Here is a 12118-nt window from a genome sequence, read left to right as displayed (position 1 = left end):
GTCTTCGACATATTAAAAGATAATATATTTTTATAGAAAATAAATAATTATAATTAACTATAAATAAATAAATAAATTAGTGGAAATTAATAAGTATCGTTTTTGTTAAATATTGCACATTCTCATACAATATATATCAATCAAAAACATTTTTCCGATACGATATTTCCATGGCTGCATCTTGAGACATCGATAGTTTGCCGCCATCTTTGCTCAGAATCTTTCCTTCCACGTGGGAAAACGAAACTCGTTCATTTCATTTCAAGACTCAAAATGGTAAGTTGTGTGCTCCTCTTACATAGTTTTACATCAAGTAAATTAAAGTGCTTAAAAGGAAAAGTGGTATGCCTCAAATGATGAAACAGATGACGAGACTGAAGGAACGAATTCTCGACTTGGCGCTGTATTTTTCGGTGCCTCGTTAAATATTTGTTCATTTAAGATGATTCGGCAATCTGATGGCATACTGCTTTAACTTCTTGAGTTAATTGGTTTTGGCAGGAGTATGTGCTGAAAGTTTGGTATTTCTTGCAGTAAACAACATTGGAAACCATAAGCATTTGGCTAAATCAAACTCCGTGCATTCCATGTGCATGTGAGACACCTCGGGACAACATGTGAGCCTATTGAGACACCTCGGGACAACATGTGAGCCCATTGAGACACCTTGGGCAATGAGCCCTTTGGACCACAATTTTTGCATTGGAGGTAAGATATTAGTACTTTTGGGTGGTTTATGCTTTTCTGATGATCTTATACACAGACCTGTACTGAGCTCAAATACCGTGCAGAAAATTGTAAACTGAAACCTAACCAAATATGTAAAATATGAAGAAATATTCTTTGTACACTATATTAATGAATTCTTTTTTTGTTTCAGACTCATTCCGTTTTGAGGTTATGTATGGGTCCAGCTGCAGCAAACACATGGATATCACCCATAAAGGTAATACTTCTGCACCAGCATTTTTATGTTTCGTTGAACTGATGATTACCTTTAACACCTTTTGCGGTTTCCACCAGAAAGCTTCGGTTTAATGATGGTCTAAGGCGTCTGACTACAAATTTTAATAAAAAATTTGATATATAATATATTTCCTTTACTTATATTTTTACTATTATAATCTGTTTCCAGAACAACTCAGCAGTATGGTGTTAACGGACGCCAAGAATAACTAAGTGAACTCGTTTATTTGACTGCATTTATAAGGTAATATTTCCAACAATATTTAAATTATTATATAATGATGATTACCTTCAACACCTTTTGCGGTTTCCACCAGAAAGCTTCGGCTTAAGGATGGTCTAAGGCGTCTGATTTATATTTATATTTATATATTTTGCTTTTTTTGAGATAATGCATCTAAAATTTTATATTTTTCTTTAATTGCAGAATGACGTTGACAGCCTTGAAAAGAATAATTGGAAATTTTCATATACCGAAAAACTAATAAAATGAAATCATAAAAAATTACATACATTGTTGATTGTTATTGGGGAAATGGGTGGTAATAATTTAGGACACGCTACACATTTTATGAAAAAAATTGGTTTAAGGCAAAATAAAAATTAAAATCTGGACTTTGCAAATTGGTAAAAAAAAGTTGTGACCTATTCTTAAAATGTTGCTTTTTACTGGGCTTGAAAATTTGGCTTATAAACCCATTTAGCTTACAATTATGCTACTGCGACAAAAAGCTAATGAGACAGATCGAAAATAATTGTAAAAAAAAATATATTAATATAGGAAGTTATTTAGCCCAATGAAGCTTATTAAAATGATCTAATAGTAAACGAGTCTTCAAAAGTTGCGCGCCAAATTGTCATCCCTATATTCCACCCCCCACATTCGATATCGATAACATGGAAAATGAGACGCGCCGGTTTAATCAAACCGCTGTTGCGTATAAATAACGAAAAACATCGTGTTTGGAGAAAAAACTACGCCACTCAAGTGGATTCCGGCTTGGCGGAGTGCTCACTGGACCCCAAGGAGTATGTGGATCTCAAGCGGCAACTGCGGCAGCTCAACTTGCCCCACAAAGACGGACACACGTGCTTGCAACTGGAGTGTCGCCTCTGCGATCGCAACAGGCAGCCGGTGACAAACGCCAAAAAGGGCACTGATAATGGGCTGCTGGCTTACGTAAACAAGCGAACGGGTGAGAGCACCAAATACACCTCAGAAAAATATCCGTATTATATCCAATATCTCGTTTAGGAGCCTTTATCTGCCCGAACTGCGACGTAAAAACATCACTGGGCAGTGCCTTATTATCCTATCAGTTGCCCCAGCCGGCTGGCTATAGACAACCGCTGTCAAGGCAGCCGCTCTATGAATCCCGATTTCCCCACCTTACCGAAGTCACTCCCGAGGCCTGCGCAGCTCTGGGGATCAAAGGCTTGAAGGAGGACCAACTAAATGCCATTGGAGCACAGTGGGAGTCGCAGCAACAGCTGCTCCATTTCAAGTTACGCAATGCCGCGCAAGTGGTGGTGGGAGAAAAGGTGTTATATCTGGGCGATCGACGTGAGGAGATCTACCAGAGCAGCTCTAGCTCCGGTCTGCTGATCCACGGTGTGATGAACAAAACCAAAGCGGTTCTAGTCAGCAATCTACTGGACTTTATTGTCCTTGCCACTCAAAACATTGAAACGTGTAAGTGAGCTCTGTTTTGGGTATATTTTTCAGTGGCTGCAAAAAAAATGAACTAATTTTAGGCTGAGATACTTAAGATATCAATGGAAAATAATTAGCACACTTTAGTTTGTAGCATTTTAAGAAATAAGTTATTTTAAACATTTTCTTCGATACTCATTGTTTTTATATTTCTTTCTTCTTAGATTGCGTTGTATGCCTGCCCTACGAATTGAAGACACTTCCGCAGGAGTGTCTGCCCGCTTTGGAACGCTTCAAGGAGCTTATCTTTTGGTTGCACTACGATGCTAGTCACAGCTGGGATGCAGCAAGAGCGTTTGCGTTAAAGTTGGACGAAAGGCGATGCCTGTTGATCCGACCCACCGAAACGGAACCTGCCCCCCATTTGGCTCTGCGCCGACGCCTCAATCTGCGCCACATCCTGGCCAAAGCGACACCGGTGCAGCACAAGGCCATCACAACATTCGGAGCGATGCGAAATGACATTCTCAGCGAGTTGCAAAACATCGAGAAGGTCAATGGAGTAAAGTGGAAGCGCTTTCCAGTTCTGAACAAGCTGCTCAAAGGCCATCGGAGGGGAGAGTTAACTATCCTAACAGGACCCACTGGAAGTGGAAAGACAACCTTTATGAGCGAGTACTCACTTGATCTGGCCATGCAGGGCGTAAGCACGCTGTGGGGCTCGTTCGAGATCCGAAACACCCGGCTGGCGGCCACCTTGCTTCGCCAGTATGTGGGCTACCCGTTGGACGACCGGTTGCAGGAGTTCAACCACTGGGCAGCTGAGTTTGAACGTTTGCCGCTTTACTTTATGACCTTCCACGGACAGCAGCCCCTTAAGCCAGTTCTGGAAGCCATCGAGCATGCCTCTTATGTACACGACGTGATGCACGTAATCATCGACAATCTGCAGTTTATGATGGGCGTGTCCACATATCGAGGCGACAAGTTCTGGGAGCAGGACTCCATTATAGCAGCCTTTCGCTCCTTTGCCACCAAGCACAATGTCCATGTGACGCTCGTAATGCATCCACGCAAGGAGCGGCAAGAGGACGAGCTGACCACCAGCTCGGTTTTCGGGACAGCAAAGGCCACCCAAGAAGCGGACAACGTGCTGATCATACAAGACAAGAGGCTGACTTCTGTGCGGGGCAAGAAGTATCTCCAGATTGCCAAGAATCGCTACTCCGGTGACCTGGGCATTATGCCATTGGAATTCGATAAAGATGCCCTGAGCTACTCCTCCCAGATCCAAAATGCTAAGCGAAAGCGGGAAAAGACGCCATCCGAGAACTGACTTATGAAGGCATTTGTTGTACTATACGATATAATTATTATGTTGTCTATGGCTAGTTTAGTCTTAAGTGAATCCTTTGATAAACTGAATCACGTTGAGCTCTGCTTGTAGTTCTTGGTGTTCATGATCTTCTTGCCGCACATGGCGCATATGGCCTTCTTGTAGGCGCACGCCTGGCAATAGTGGGATCCCATCTGGTGCACTTTCTGTCGGCAAATCCTGACAAATTAAAAATTGGTTTTAAGATATCCAGATGGATTCTAAAGTTGATTTCCTACCGGCAAGGCGGTAAGGCAGTCCCTATAGGATTGTATCGTTCGCGGGCCGAGGATAAAGCCTTGTTCTCGTTGATCTTACGTCCTCCCGCAGGAGCTGTGCTGGTTCTCCACGGATTGGGGGCTGAAACTTTGGACAGCTTGGCCTCGCATTTCTCGCACACCATTTTTCTTATCAATTCAATTTGTTTTTTATTTACGTTTTCCAAATCAGTGTGACCACTCCATTCATATCAATATCGATGTGATCGGGGCTTGCTATCGAATAACTGCAATGACAACAATTTCCCTACCAAATGTCTATCGAAAGTTGTGCCTGAGTTATCGACCATCTCAATTGCAAATTTTAGAAGCCAAAAATGACTACAGAAAAAGGAGAACAACTGAGGTAAATTAAAATAAATACATATTCAGTAGCACAGAGCTAAGTACCCACTGATTTCCAGACAACAACTTATAGCAGCGGTGGTGAAGAAACGAGCCGCAATTGCGCGAGCCCATGAAATCGTTGTGCGGCTTCTGGAGCCCGGAATACCGGAGCCCGAGTTCCTTTCCCTGGTAAAATAATGCAAATTAAAAGCTTCACGAGGGCACTAAGCATTTCCTGTACTTGCAGCTATGGGAGATTGACCCCCCAAATTATGCAGACATAGTGGACGAGCGGGAAATAAACAAACTTTGTGGATATCCGCTTTGTTCGACAGTTCTAGAAAAGTAAGTGTTTCAATAGAAACGAGAGGTTATTTATCTATCCTTCATAACTACTATTCTAGCGTTCCCAAGCAAAAGTACAGCATCTCCGCTTCCAAAAACAAAGTTTACGATCTGACGGAACGCAAAAAATTCTGCTCCGGATACTGTTTTAAGGCCTCAGAATATATTAAATCACAGGTGCCCATATCGCCATTGTGGCTGCGGGATAGAGAGACGAAACCCAGCTTTAAGCTGCTACCACGAAATACTTGACCATCGATATACATAGCTCTCAAAGCGTTTATTTATTTCGTATAAGCATTAAGACCATTTGTTCATTACATTACTGGATTTTTGATGTGGGCTTATAAACCCTGGGGAATATTTCTTAAAGCACTAGGCGATCTAAATTAGATCATGATTATATTGTCGCGCTCTAGCGTCAATTCTGCTTCGCGCTTGGCATCCTCTTCAGACCACTCGCCGCACTTGCTCAGCACGTCGGTTTCCCGCGGAGGTTCGGTCTAACAATCGGTCAAAAAAGCGAGGACACGCGAGGGGATGATATAAAAATGTTGTACTTTATTGACTTTATTCAGTTATAGGCAATACCTCTTTGTCGTTGGCAGCCAATTTGGTGAACATGTTGGCATAGAGCTTCTTCTCCTTGTTCTTGCTCTCTTTAAGCTTCTGCTTGCAGATGATCACTTGGTTTGCAGCCGCTTTGTTGGCACGCTCCAATTGGATGACCTATTTAAATAAGTAACATCACATGTAGCTAATGAAATAAATATACGTTTATCTTTCTCACCTTTTGGAAATCCTCTAGTGCATCTTCCAGCTCATTAATAGTCAAATTGCATTGCCCACGACGATAGAGGGCCTTTATATTATTCTCATCCAAAGCCAAAACGGCATTGCACTAATATACAATAGTCCGATGTATTCATTATTCGATTTGAGCGTATGTACTCACCTCCTGCTTGGCTTCGAAGTGATCGTTGGACTTTTGGTGGCACAAAGCAATGTTGCTGTGCGTGGCCACCTTGACCCTCTTCACCTCCTCATTGGTATCGGCAGTGCTGGGCAAAAGGTTCTTGCACTTGGTGTACATCTTGATAGCTAGAGCCCAGTTCTCCTTCTTGAAATAGTTGGTGCCCTTTTCCTTGTACACTTTGGCCTCAGCCAGGCGCTCCTCGTCGCTCAGCTTCCACTCCTCCAGTCCCTTGCCGCAGTCGACGAGCTTTACTGTGTACTCCACTGTGGCATTTGCCGGAATCTTAAACTCCTCATTGCCCTCTGCTCCAAAAGCATACTTTGCCTGGATCTTTATTCTATTGTGAGGGTTTATAGGTTAGTCTGAATAGTTTCTAGTGGCCAAAGGAATTTACCTGGAGGTCTCGCCAACGTTCATCTTTTCCAGGGCAATTTCAACACCATCGATTATGCCAATGGCCTTACCCTCGCCATAATCAAACTCCACATCGCGATCCTCAAAGACGCGGCCCTCGAAACTTCCAGAAATGTGAGCTGCATTTGGATAACCGCATGAGATATAGTTACCGCATGAATGTGATAAACCTACCCTTGACGAAGGCGCCATCGCTGGGAGTGCGCTTCTTATCGCTGGCCTCCAAAATGGTGCGGTCAATACTTCCGTCCTGGTTGGGACTCAAATCCTCGCCCTTCCAGCCGAGCATCTCCAGCTAAGCGGGAAATATTTAACGGTTAGGTAGAAGTTACAAATATAAAAACAATATTTTTCAATACATGTGGGACATCATAGCATTTAATCTTTGGTAACTCCTACCTCAAAAATCAGAGTGGCATCCGGCGGAATGGCGGGCGGGCTGCCGGCAGCTCCGTAAGCATAGTTGGGAGCACATGTGAGGAAGCAGCGCTCGCCGAGCTTCATGGTGGCCACTCCCATGTCAAAGGCCTTGATCACATTGCCTAAAGGAGTCCGGTGGCCAGGAGTACATTAGAATAGAAGTTTCGCGAAAACGCCGGCAACTCACTTACCTTTGCCGAGTGGAAATTCGAAGGGCTCGTTGCGGCTGACGCTGGAATCGAATTCCGTGCCATCGACCAGGCGACCTGTGTAGTGCAAGGACACAGTGCATCCACTGTGCGGCGTCTCCGTGCCGGTGCCCTCTTTCAGGATCTCCTTCAGGACGCCGCCGTCCCCGGACAAGTCGATTTTATTCTCTTCCGGCATTTTAGCTGTTCAACTTTAATTCGCACAATGAGGCAGAGTGACCAAGCTTGAGCACGTTTGAAAAACCGTATTGACTATTTGGGCTCGTGCCTATTTAAACACTCGTCAGACCCAACAGAATTGCGTTAACAGTCAGAGCCAACTAAAGCGCCATCTACAGCACTATGACAGTAGGTACAAAACTTGCATAGTTAACTAGCATGGACTTGAACCCTATCACATACCTATTAAATGGGAATATTCGTGAACTTATTAAGAGTAACTAACTGATTAGCTGTAGGAACTTGAGAAATGCTTTTAGAAATACAAATTTTATTTAATTTACTTAAGTTATACTAAATACTTAGGTATCTAATAATTCAAGCAAGTTTCAAACAGACACTAATGCACTTACATTTTGTATGGTTTCCAAAAAATAAATGTAAATTAAAATACATATAAAACGCTCGTTCTTTGTCTTTTGTGCCAGCTTTGAGTTGACTTTTGTTCTGCACGGAATACGTATTCTGCTGGTTAATCTATTTTATCCAATTAATGATATTAAAGGATGTCTGTTGTGCATTTCATTGTGTTGGTTCCAAGCTACACACACACAGTGCTCCACAAATGTAATCTGCCCAGCGGCTTTCGAATGCATGTGCATCCCTATAAGTGTGTGCAGTATGCATCATATATAATCCTGTTATCGTTTTTGTTATATTTGATTATTTTGCCCTTGGCTTTTGACAGTGCCAACATCCATTTCGTATGCCAGCAAGAGCAACAAAATAAATTAATGCACTTAATTTTATTGGTTTCTATAATTCATGCTCGTAAGCTCGACTGCTATAAGCTCTGCACAGTAGGCCAATTGGGGGATTATCGCAATGGGCATTCAACGTTTTTTTTTCAAGGTCAACTGGAATGATAGAAATGATAAGTGGGTTTATTGTTGCTGGATCTTCTCATTCCAGCCAGCTGTGACATTATTTCCTCCGAATTCCGCCTGTGTCTTTATAAATCGGTGCAGCTGTCGCTGTCTCCTGCCTACTAAAATATTAGCCAGTCATCAACCAGCGTTCCATCTGAGCTTCGGCACCAACTTCTTAAAAGCCCAGAGTCTGGCGCACTTGTCGCTCATTAATTAGGTTTCGTCTACAGGGATGACTACGCTGAAAAAATATATTAATGTATTCCGAAGTTAATTTGGGAACTTGGAATCTTCAGAAAACGTCATTTACTCAATGCAATGAAAATAAATGCATTTTAAAGTGCTGTATCTGGAGTTATACATTACAAATAAAGTAAACGAAGTAATCAAATAATACTTAATCATGATAAGTTAAGCGCTTAAATATAAATAACGTATACGCAATATTATTAAGTATACGTAGTAAGTACTAAAAGCTTTAGCAGCTACACAAATAAAGAATGCAGATTCTTAACTGCGAGAAATGTCAACTAAAACGTTTAGAAGTCCATTTAAATGCTATTATAAAGGTGCCACAGGGCTTAGACTGTTCTTTCGGCATTTAATAGTCGTACTTCTTCTGGGCTTAAAGTATGTCAGCATATGAGAATACAGATCTCCAGAGGGTTCCACTAGCTCCCCCGAATGGAGCATATTTATATTTTTTTGAGTGCCCCGAGCCGTGTCCCTGTCCAGGCCCATTATTTTTTCAGGTATAGTATAGAAACATTGACCAGCGACGGACGCCCACAAACGCGCTGCCTCGGCTGGCGTTTTCGCTGGCAGAGGAGCTGCTGTTGCTCGTTACTCGACTGTAAACATTCCAGGGCAGCTTTCACTCGTGGCGCCAGGCGCCAGGCTCCGGGTTCGAGTCGCCAGGAGCACGGCATACACAGGACCCAGCCAAAGGACTCACTCATCCAACCCACTCACTCACCAGCTCATTCAGTGACTCGAACGTTCGGCGGCGCTCGGCTGGAAGCTTCGTGTTCCGTTTTCCGTTTCGGATTGAGTCAGTTTGTGGATGCTGCGTGGCTCGTGGTCCATGGCCGTGTGAAAAGCTGCGTTGAGCGCATTAAGTCGTTAGGGTACAACCAGACAGGACGCACTTACTCCGAGCTGCCGCCATTCGCCTGCCTTGGCGTGTGTGTACCGTTAGTTCAGCTGTCCCGTGCAGAGAGGCAAATAAGCGGGGAAGCCCCGACATCGAACCGAAATCGAAATCGAATCATAGCCAAAGTCAAAGTCAGAGTATCGCTCAGTATCGAGGGGCATAGAAACTTGCTGGCTAGTGCGTGAAGAAACTGCCAACACAACAACAAAAAAAAAAAAAGAAACGAAAAAACGAAAATAAATACTCCAATTCCCTCTGTGGCAGCTCCCGCGCGTCCAAGTGTGTGTAAGTGTCGTCTGTGCGTGTGTGCGTGCGTTTTCTCAAAAAAACTTCAGATCGAGTGTGTTCATCAACAACAAATAAAGTAAATAAAAAAAATTTAAACAAAATTGAATAAAATTCCAAATGTATACAAACGACATAACAGAAAGTCGCATTAAATTATAGCCAATTAAAAATGTTTGCTTAAACGAACCAAGGTAAACAGAACGAGCCAAATTGTTGCTCTCTCCCCAAGCGCTTTTCCACTTTTCCGCTTCTCCGCTTTCCCCATTTACCCACAAAACCAATGCACTCGCATTGGTGCAACAGCTTAAAAGTATGCTACGATTTTTCCCACTCAATATTTCGTGTAATTGTTGCGCCTGCCGCTGTGCTTGTGCATGTCCTGCGGAATGTCCTGGGGAATTGTTACTGGCTTTTCGTTTCTCGAAACGAGCAGAAAATTAAGAATGTGAACAGTTCGAAATGAAGTCTCATGTGCAGCACCGCAAACTGGCTAAAAATTTGATGTTGCCCATGTTGGTTTTGTTATTTGCGAAATATTTTCGATTTGGTTAGCATTAGAAACCATTTCATTTGCTGGCAAAAATTTGCTTGATTTGTGGCAAGCCACAAGGAAAACATCTAAATTTCCAGCATGATACAAATGTGTAAACATTCTGTACACAAGGCCAAATCATAAAGTTTCCCAGCGAATTACCCAAACGCTCCACCCGAAGTGCAGTTCTGTTTTTTTTTTGAGCTCGTATTTGGCTTATAAACTGTTGCTTCTGACAGTTATCTCCACGAATCGGAGCAATTTTCCCAGGCTGGCTGCGGGAAATCCCTGGCGATTTCCTCATCTTCCTTTAGTTCCACTCGCTTGCACATTTTTTGCTTGTCTTTCCATTCTGCTCCGCTTTTTGGTGGTGCTTTGACTGATTGTTTGATTGGAATCGAAATCGAATTCGTTGCAACTTAAGCGCGTTTGTGCTGCGATTTAAAACTCAAATTTTTGTGGCTGGTTTGTTTGAGTGCGTTTTTGGCATTCGACTGCTCCGGCGATAATTAAAATTTAATTGTGAACAACTTAAATTGCGAAACCATTGTGCCGAGATTGTGCGCCACTGGCTCTCACACGAAATTGCAGTTTTGCGGTTTGCGGTTCCTTGTTGTCCTTGCCATCCTTATGCAATTAACATTTGCACTGTTATCAATCAGTTGGCCAAGAAGAGAACTTTTCTTTTAGTCATTTGCCCGTCACATCCTTCATAGCTCCTTCCCCCCTCCCCCCTTTCTTATCATTCAATTTGGCCAAAAAGGAAAGAAAACTTTTCTGCCAAACTAACAACTGGCGAAAGCGGCAGCCACACACATACAGACATACACACATAGAAGGCGAGATGCGAAGAAAAACAACAAAAAAGCAACCAGAACGCGGCGTGTCTAAGTGGGCGTAAGTGGTCATGTATGTGAGCGCGTCTGTGTGAGTGTGCACAAGCGAATCTTCATATGTGGCCAGCAGTATGTGTGTGTGTGTGTGCGTCGTGTTGAGTGGCAAGTTGTGTACACACGCAGATTTTTCATCAATCATTTTGCTTGACTACGCCTAGTTCACATTTTAGGGCATGTAGTTTAAAAATTGGGCCGCAGCCCATCGATAGTTCGTTGTTGGTTGTTGGGCCGCGGGAATCCTGCGGAGCGCGTGGTGCCACATGGGATTGGGATGGTGGCACTCGGAAACATGAAACGAATGAGGCATCTCGAATGGCGCCTGAAGCGGGAAATGGCGGCCCCCCCAGAGTTTACTGCTTTAAGACCCTTAAAGGTCCTTTTTGCAGAAGCATAGGAAAGTTTTCAAAGGCACTTTGGTTCCCTACTTTTAAAATGGGTTTTAAAAATGTTCTTTAAAATAACTTTTAAAATGGGTTTTAAAAATGTTCTTTAAAATATATACTTTTAAAATGGGTTTTAAAAATGTTCTTTAAAATATATTTTATTAGTTTCGTGATTGAAAAAGCCTAGTATTTCGAAATTGTCTAGTTTAGTTGCTGTTCGATTCGTGTTTGAAAAGTCACTGCCTATTTGGCCAAGTGTTGAGCTAATAACTCCATTAACGTAAGTCAGTTAACGAATCAAATTTATTACCTTATTTATTACACGCCCATGGCATATTAACGTAATCGCCTCTATCTCTCATGTAGTGGAATATAAATCCAATTTATGCTTTGTGTGTGGTTTAATATTACCTTTGATTGAGATATATATCTGTGAGCGTAAAGGTTAAAATAAAAGTGTAATAAACATTTTACTGCATTTGTTTTTAATTATTTGTATAGAAAATGGGACTTATCATAGCTAGTTTTGTAATAGATTGAAAAGCAAATTCGGTGCACTTGACTATTGAATTGTTTCTCTTTTTATTGTGATTTTTATGTTTTTTGCTGCCATTGTGATAAAATCAAATCAAATGTGCACCATGGCCGGCTTCAGGCCACAAATTTTTCACAAACGAACTAATAGAAATTTGCAGCATTTCAAAGTATTATTTTCGATCCACGGGTTGACCCTACGGTCTTTAATATAAAATATTGATTGTTTTAAATAATACACTTGTATATTTATTTTATAGATTGTTTTGTTTCAAAGTTA

The 12118-nt window shown here is 42.2% G+C and overlaps 5 protein-coding genes, 1 long non-coding RNA gene and 1 other non-coding gene across 17 annotated transcripts in view; 5 read left to right on the top strand and 2 right to left on the bottom strand.

Moving 5' to 3' along the window:
- The first annotated feature begins 191 nt into the window (after nucleotides 1-191).
- LOC120451272 lies at nucleotides 192-1474 on the top strand. 2 transcript variants are annotated; one of them, XR_005616361.1, is made up of 5 exons: nucleotides 192-276; nucleotides 535-708; nucleotides 881-946; nucleotides 1136-1210; nucleotides 1394-1474. It is a non-coding gene; the product is annotated as an uncharacterized LOC120451272 (long non-coding RNA). The 2 variants fall into 2 exon arrangements; XR_005616365.1 differs by having other exon boundaries at nucleotides 276-313.
- Nucleotides 349-461, top strand: LOC120444180. The gene has a single exon (XR_005615646.1). It is a non-coding gene; the product is annotated as a small nucleolar RNA Z5 (small nucleolar RNA).
- Nucleotides 1475-1839: 365 nt separating the features above from the next.
- On the top strand, nucleotides 1840-4054 carry LOC120451189 (twinkle protein, mitochondrial). Its single transcript, XM_039634641.2, has 3 exons — nucleotides 1840-2162; nucleotides 2222-2659; nucleotides 2845-4054. Exons 1-3 carry the CDS (start codon nucleotides 1871-1873, stop codon nucleotides 3954-3956), a joined length of 1842 nt encoding a protein of 613 aa, XP_039490575.1. The 5' UTR covers nucleotides 1840-1870; the 3' UTR covers nucleotides 3957-4054.
- On the bottom strand, nucleotides 3969-4480 carry LOC120451267 (cysteine-rich PDZ-binding protein). The gene is made up of 2 exons (XM_039634803.2): nucleotides 4235-4480; nucleotides 3969-4175 (listed from the first exon to the last, which is right to left on the bottom strand). Exons 1-2 carry the CDS (start codon nucleotides 4396-4398, stop codon nucleotides 4046-4048), a joined length of 294 nt encoding a protein of 97 aa, XP_039490737.1. The 5' UTR covers nucleotides 4399-4480; the 3' UTR covers nucleotides 3969-4045.
- LOC120451258 (putative RNA polymerase II subunit B1 CTD phosphatase RPAP2 homolog) lies at nucleotides 4473-5265 on the top strand. The gene is made up of 4 exons (XM_039634790.1): nucleotides 4473-4619; nucleotides 4678-4789; nucleotides 4848-4945; nucleotides 5005-5265. Exons 1-4 carry the CDS (start codon nucleotides 4591-4593, stop codon nucleotides 5195-5197), a joined length of 432 nt encoding a protein of 143 aa, XP_039490724.1. The 5' UTR covers nucleotides 4473-4590; the 3' UTR covers nucleotides 5198-5265.
- LOC120451239 (FK506-binding protein 59) lies at nucleotides 5207-7215 on the bottom strand. The gene is made up of 8 exons (XM_039634750.2): nucleotides 6947-7215; nucleotides 6735-6877; nucleotides 6510-6630; nucleotides 6316-6454; nucleotides 5901-6258; nucleotides 5736-5846; nucleotides 5537-5674; nucleotides 5207-5448 (listed from the first exon to the last, which is right to left on the bottom strand). Exons 1-8 carry the CDS (start codon nucleotides 7140-7142, stop codon nucleotides 5335-5337), a joined length of 1320 nt encoding a protein of 439 aa, XP_039490684.1. The 5' UTR covers nucleotides 7143-7215; the 3' UTR covers nucleotides 5207-5334.
- A 1489-nt stretch (nucleotides 7216-8704) lies between these two features.
- Nucleotides 8705-12118, top strand: part of LOC120451198 (acetylcholine receptor subunit alpha-type acr-16) — a 96502-nt gene continuing 93088 nt past the window's right edge. For 4 of the 10 annotated variants that reach the window (XM_039634726.2, XM_039634717.2, XM_039634691.2 and 1 more), the window contains exon 1: nucleotides 9612-9684. The gene's annotated coding sequence lies outside the window, so the exon portion shown is untranslated. Of the gene's footprint in view, nucleotides 9570-9610; nucleotides 9685-12118 lie in introns of those variants that run through there. The other 6 variants (XM_039634662.2, XM_039634653.2, XM_039634734.2 and 3 more) reach the window with 3 other exon arrangements.

This window comes from Drosophila santomea, chromosome 2L (assembly GCF_016746245.2).
Source record: "Drosophila santomea strain STO CAGO 1482 chromosome 2L, Prin_Dsan_1.1, whole genome shotgun sequence".
Classification (NCBI taxonomy): domain Eukaryota; kingdom Metazoa; phylum Arthropoda; class Insecta; order Diptera; family Drosophilidae; genus Drosophila; species Drosophila santomea.
Note: the sequence above shows the minus strand (reverse complement) of the source record. Positions and strands in the feature narration are given on the sequence as shown.

What these genes read in the sequence shown, in the direction of transcription:
- LOC120451189 (XM_039634641.2), top strand. Translation starts at nt 1,871, where the DNA reads ATGAGACGCGCCGGTTTAATCAAACCGCTGTTGCGTATAAATAACGAA. An exon ending in TTACGTAAACAAGCGAACGG is followed by an intron (nt 2,163 to 2,221) that starts GTGAGAGCACCA and finishes TATCTCGTTTAG; the next exon opens with GAGCCTTTATCTGCCCGAAC. An exon ending in CACTCAAAACATTGAAACGT is followed by an intron (nt 2,660 to 2,844) that starts GTAAGTGAGCTC and finishes CTTTCTTCTTAG; the next exon opens with ATTGCGTTGTATGCCTGCCC.
- LOC120451267 (XM_039634803.2), bottom strand. Translation starts at nt 4,398, where the DNA reads ATGGTGTGCGAGAAATGCGAGGCCAAGCTGTCCAAAGTTTCAGCCCCC. An exon ending in ACTGCCTTACCGCCTTGCCG is followed by an intron (nt 4,176 to 4,234) that starts GTAGGAAATCAA and finishes TTAATTTGTCAG; the next exon opens with GATTTGCCGACAGAAAGTGC.
- LOC120451258 (XM_039634790.1), top strand. Translation starts at nt 4,591, where the DNA reads ATGACTACAGAAAAAGGAGAACAACTGAG. An exon ending in GAAAAAGGAGAACAACTGAG is followed by an intron (nt 4,620 to 4,677) that starts GTAAATTAAAAT and finishes ACTGATTTCCAG; the next exon opens with ACAACAACTTATAGCAGCGG. An exon ending in AGCCCGAGTTCCTTTCCCTG is followed by an intron (nt 4,790 to 4,847) that starts GTAAAATAATGC and finishes CTGTACTTGCAG; the next exon opens with CTATGGGAGATTGACCCCCC.
- LOC120451239 (XM_039634750.2), bottom strand. Translation starts at nt 7,142, where the DNA reads ATGCCGGAAGAGAATAAAATCGACTTGTCCGGGGACGGCGGCGTCCTG. An exon ending in ATGCCACTCTGATTTTTGAG is followed by an intron (nt 6,631 to 6,734) that starts GTAGGAGTTACC and finishes TTTCCCGCTTAG; the next exon opens with CTGGAGATGCTCGGCTGGAA. An exon ending in TGGCTGCCAACGACAAAGAG is followed by an intron (nt 5,449 to 5,536) that starts GTATTGCCTATA and finishes ACCGATTGTTAG; the next exon opens with ACCGAACCTCCGCGGGAAAC.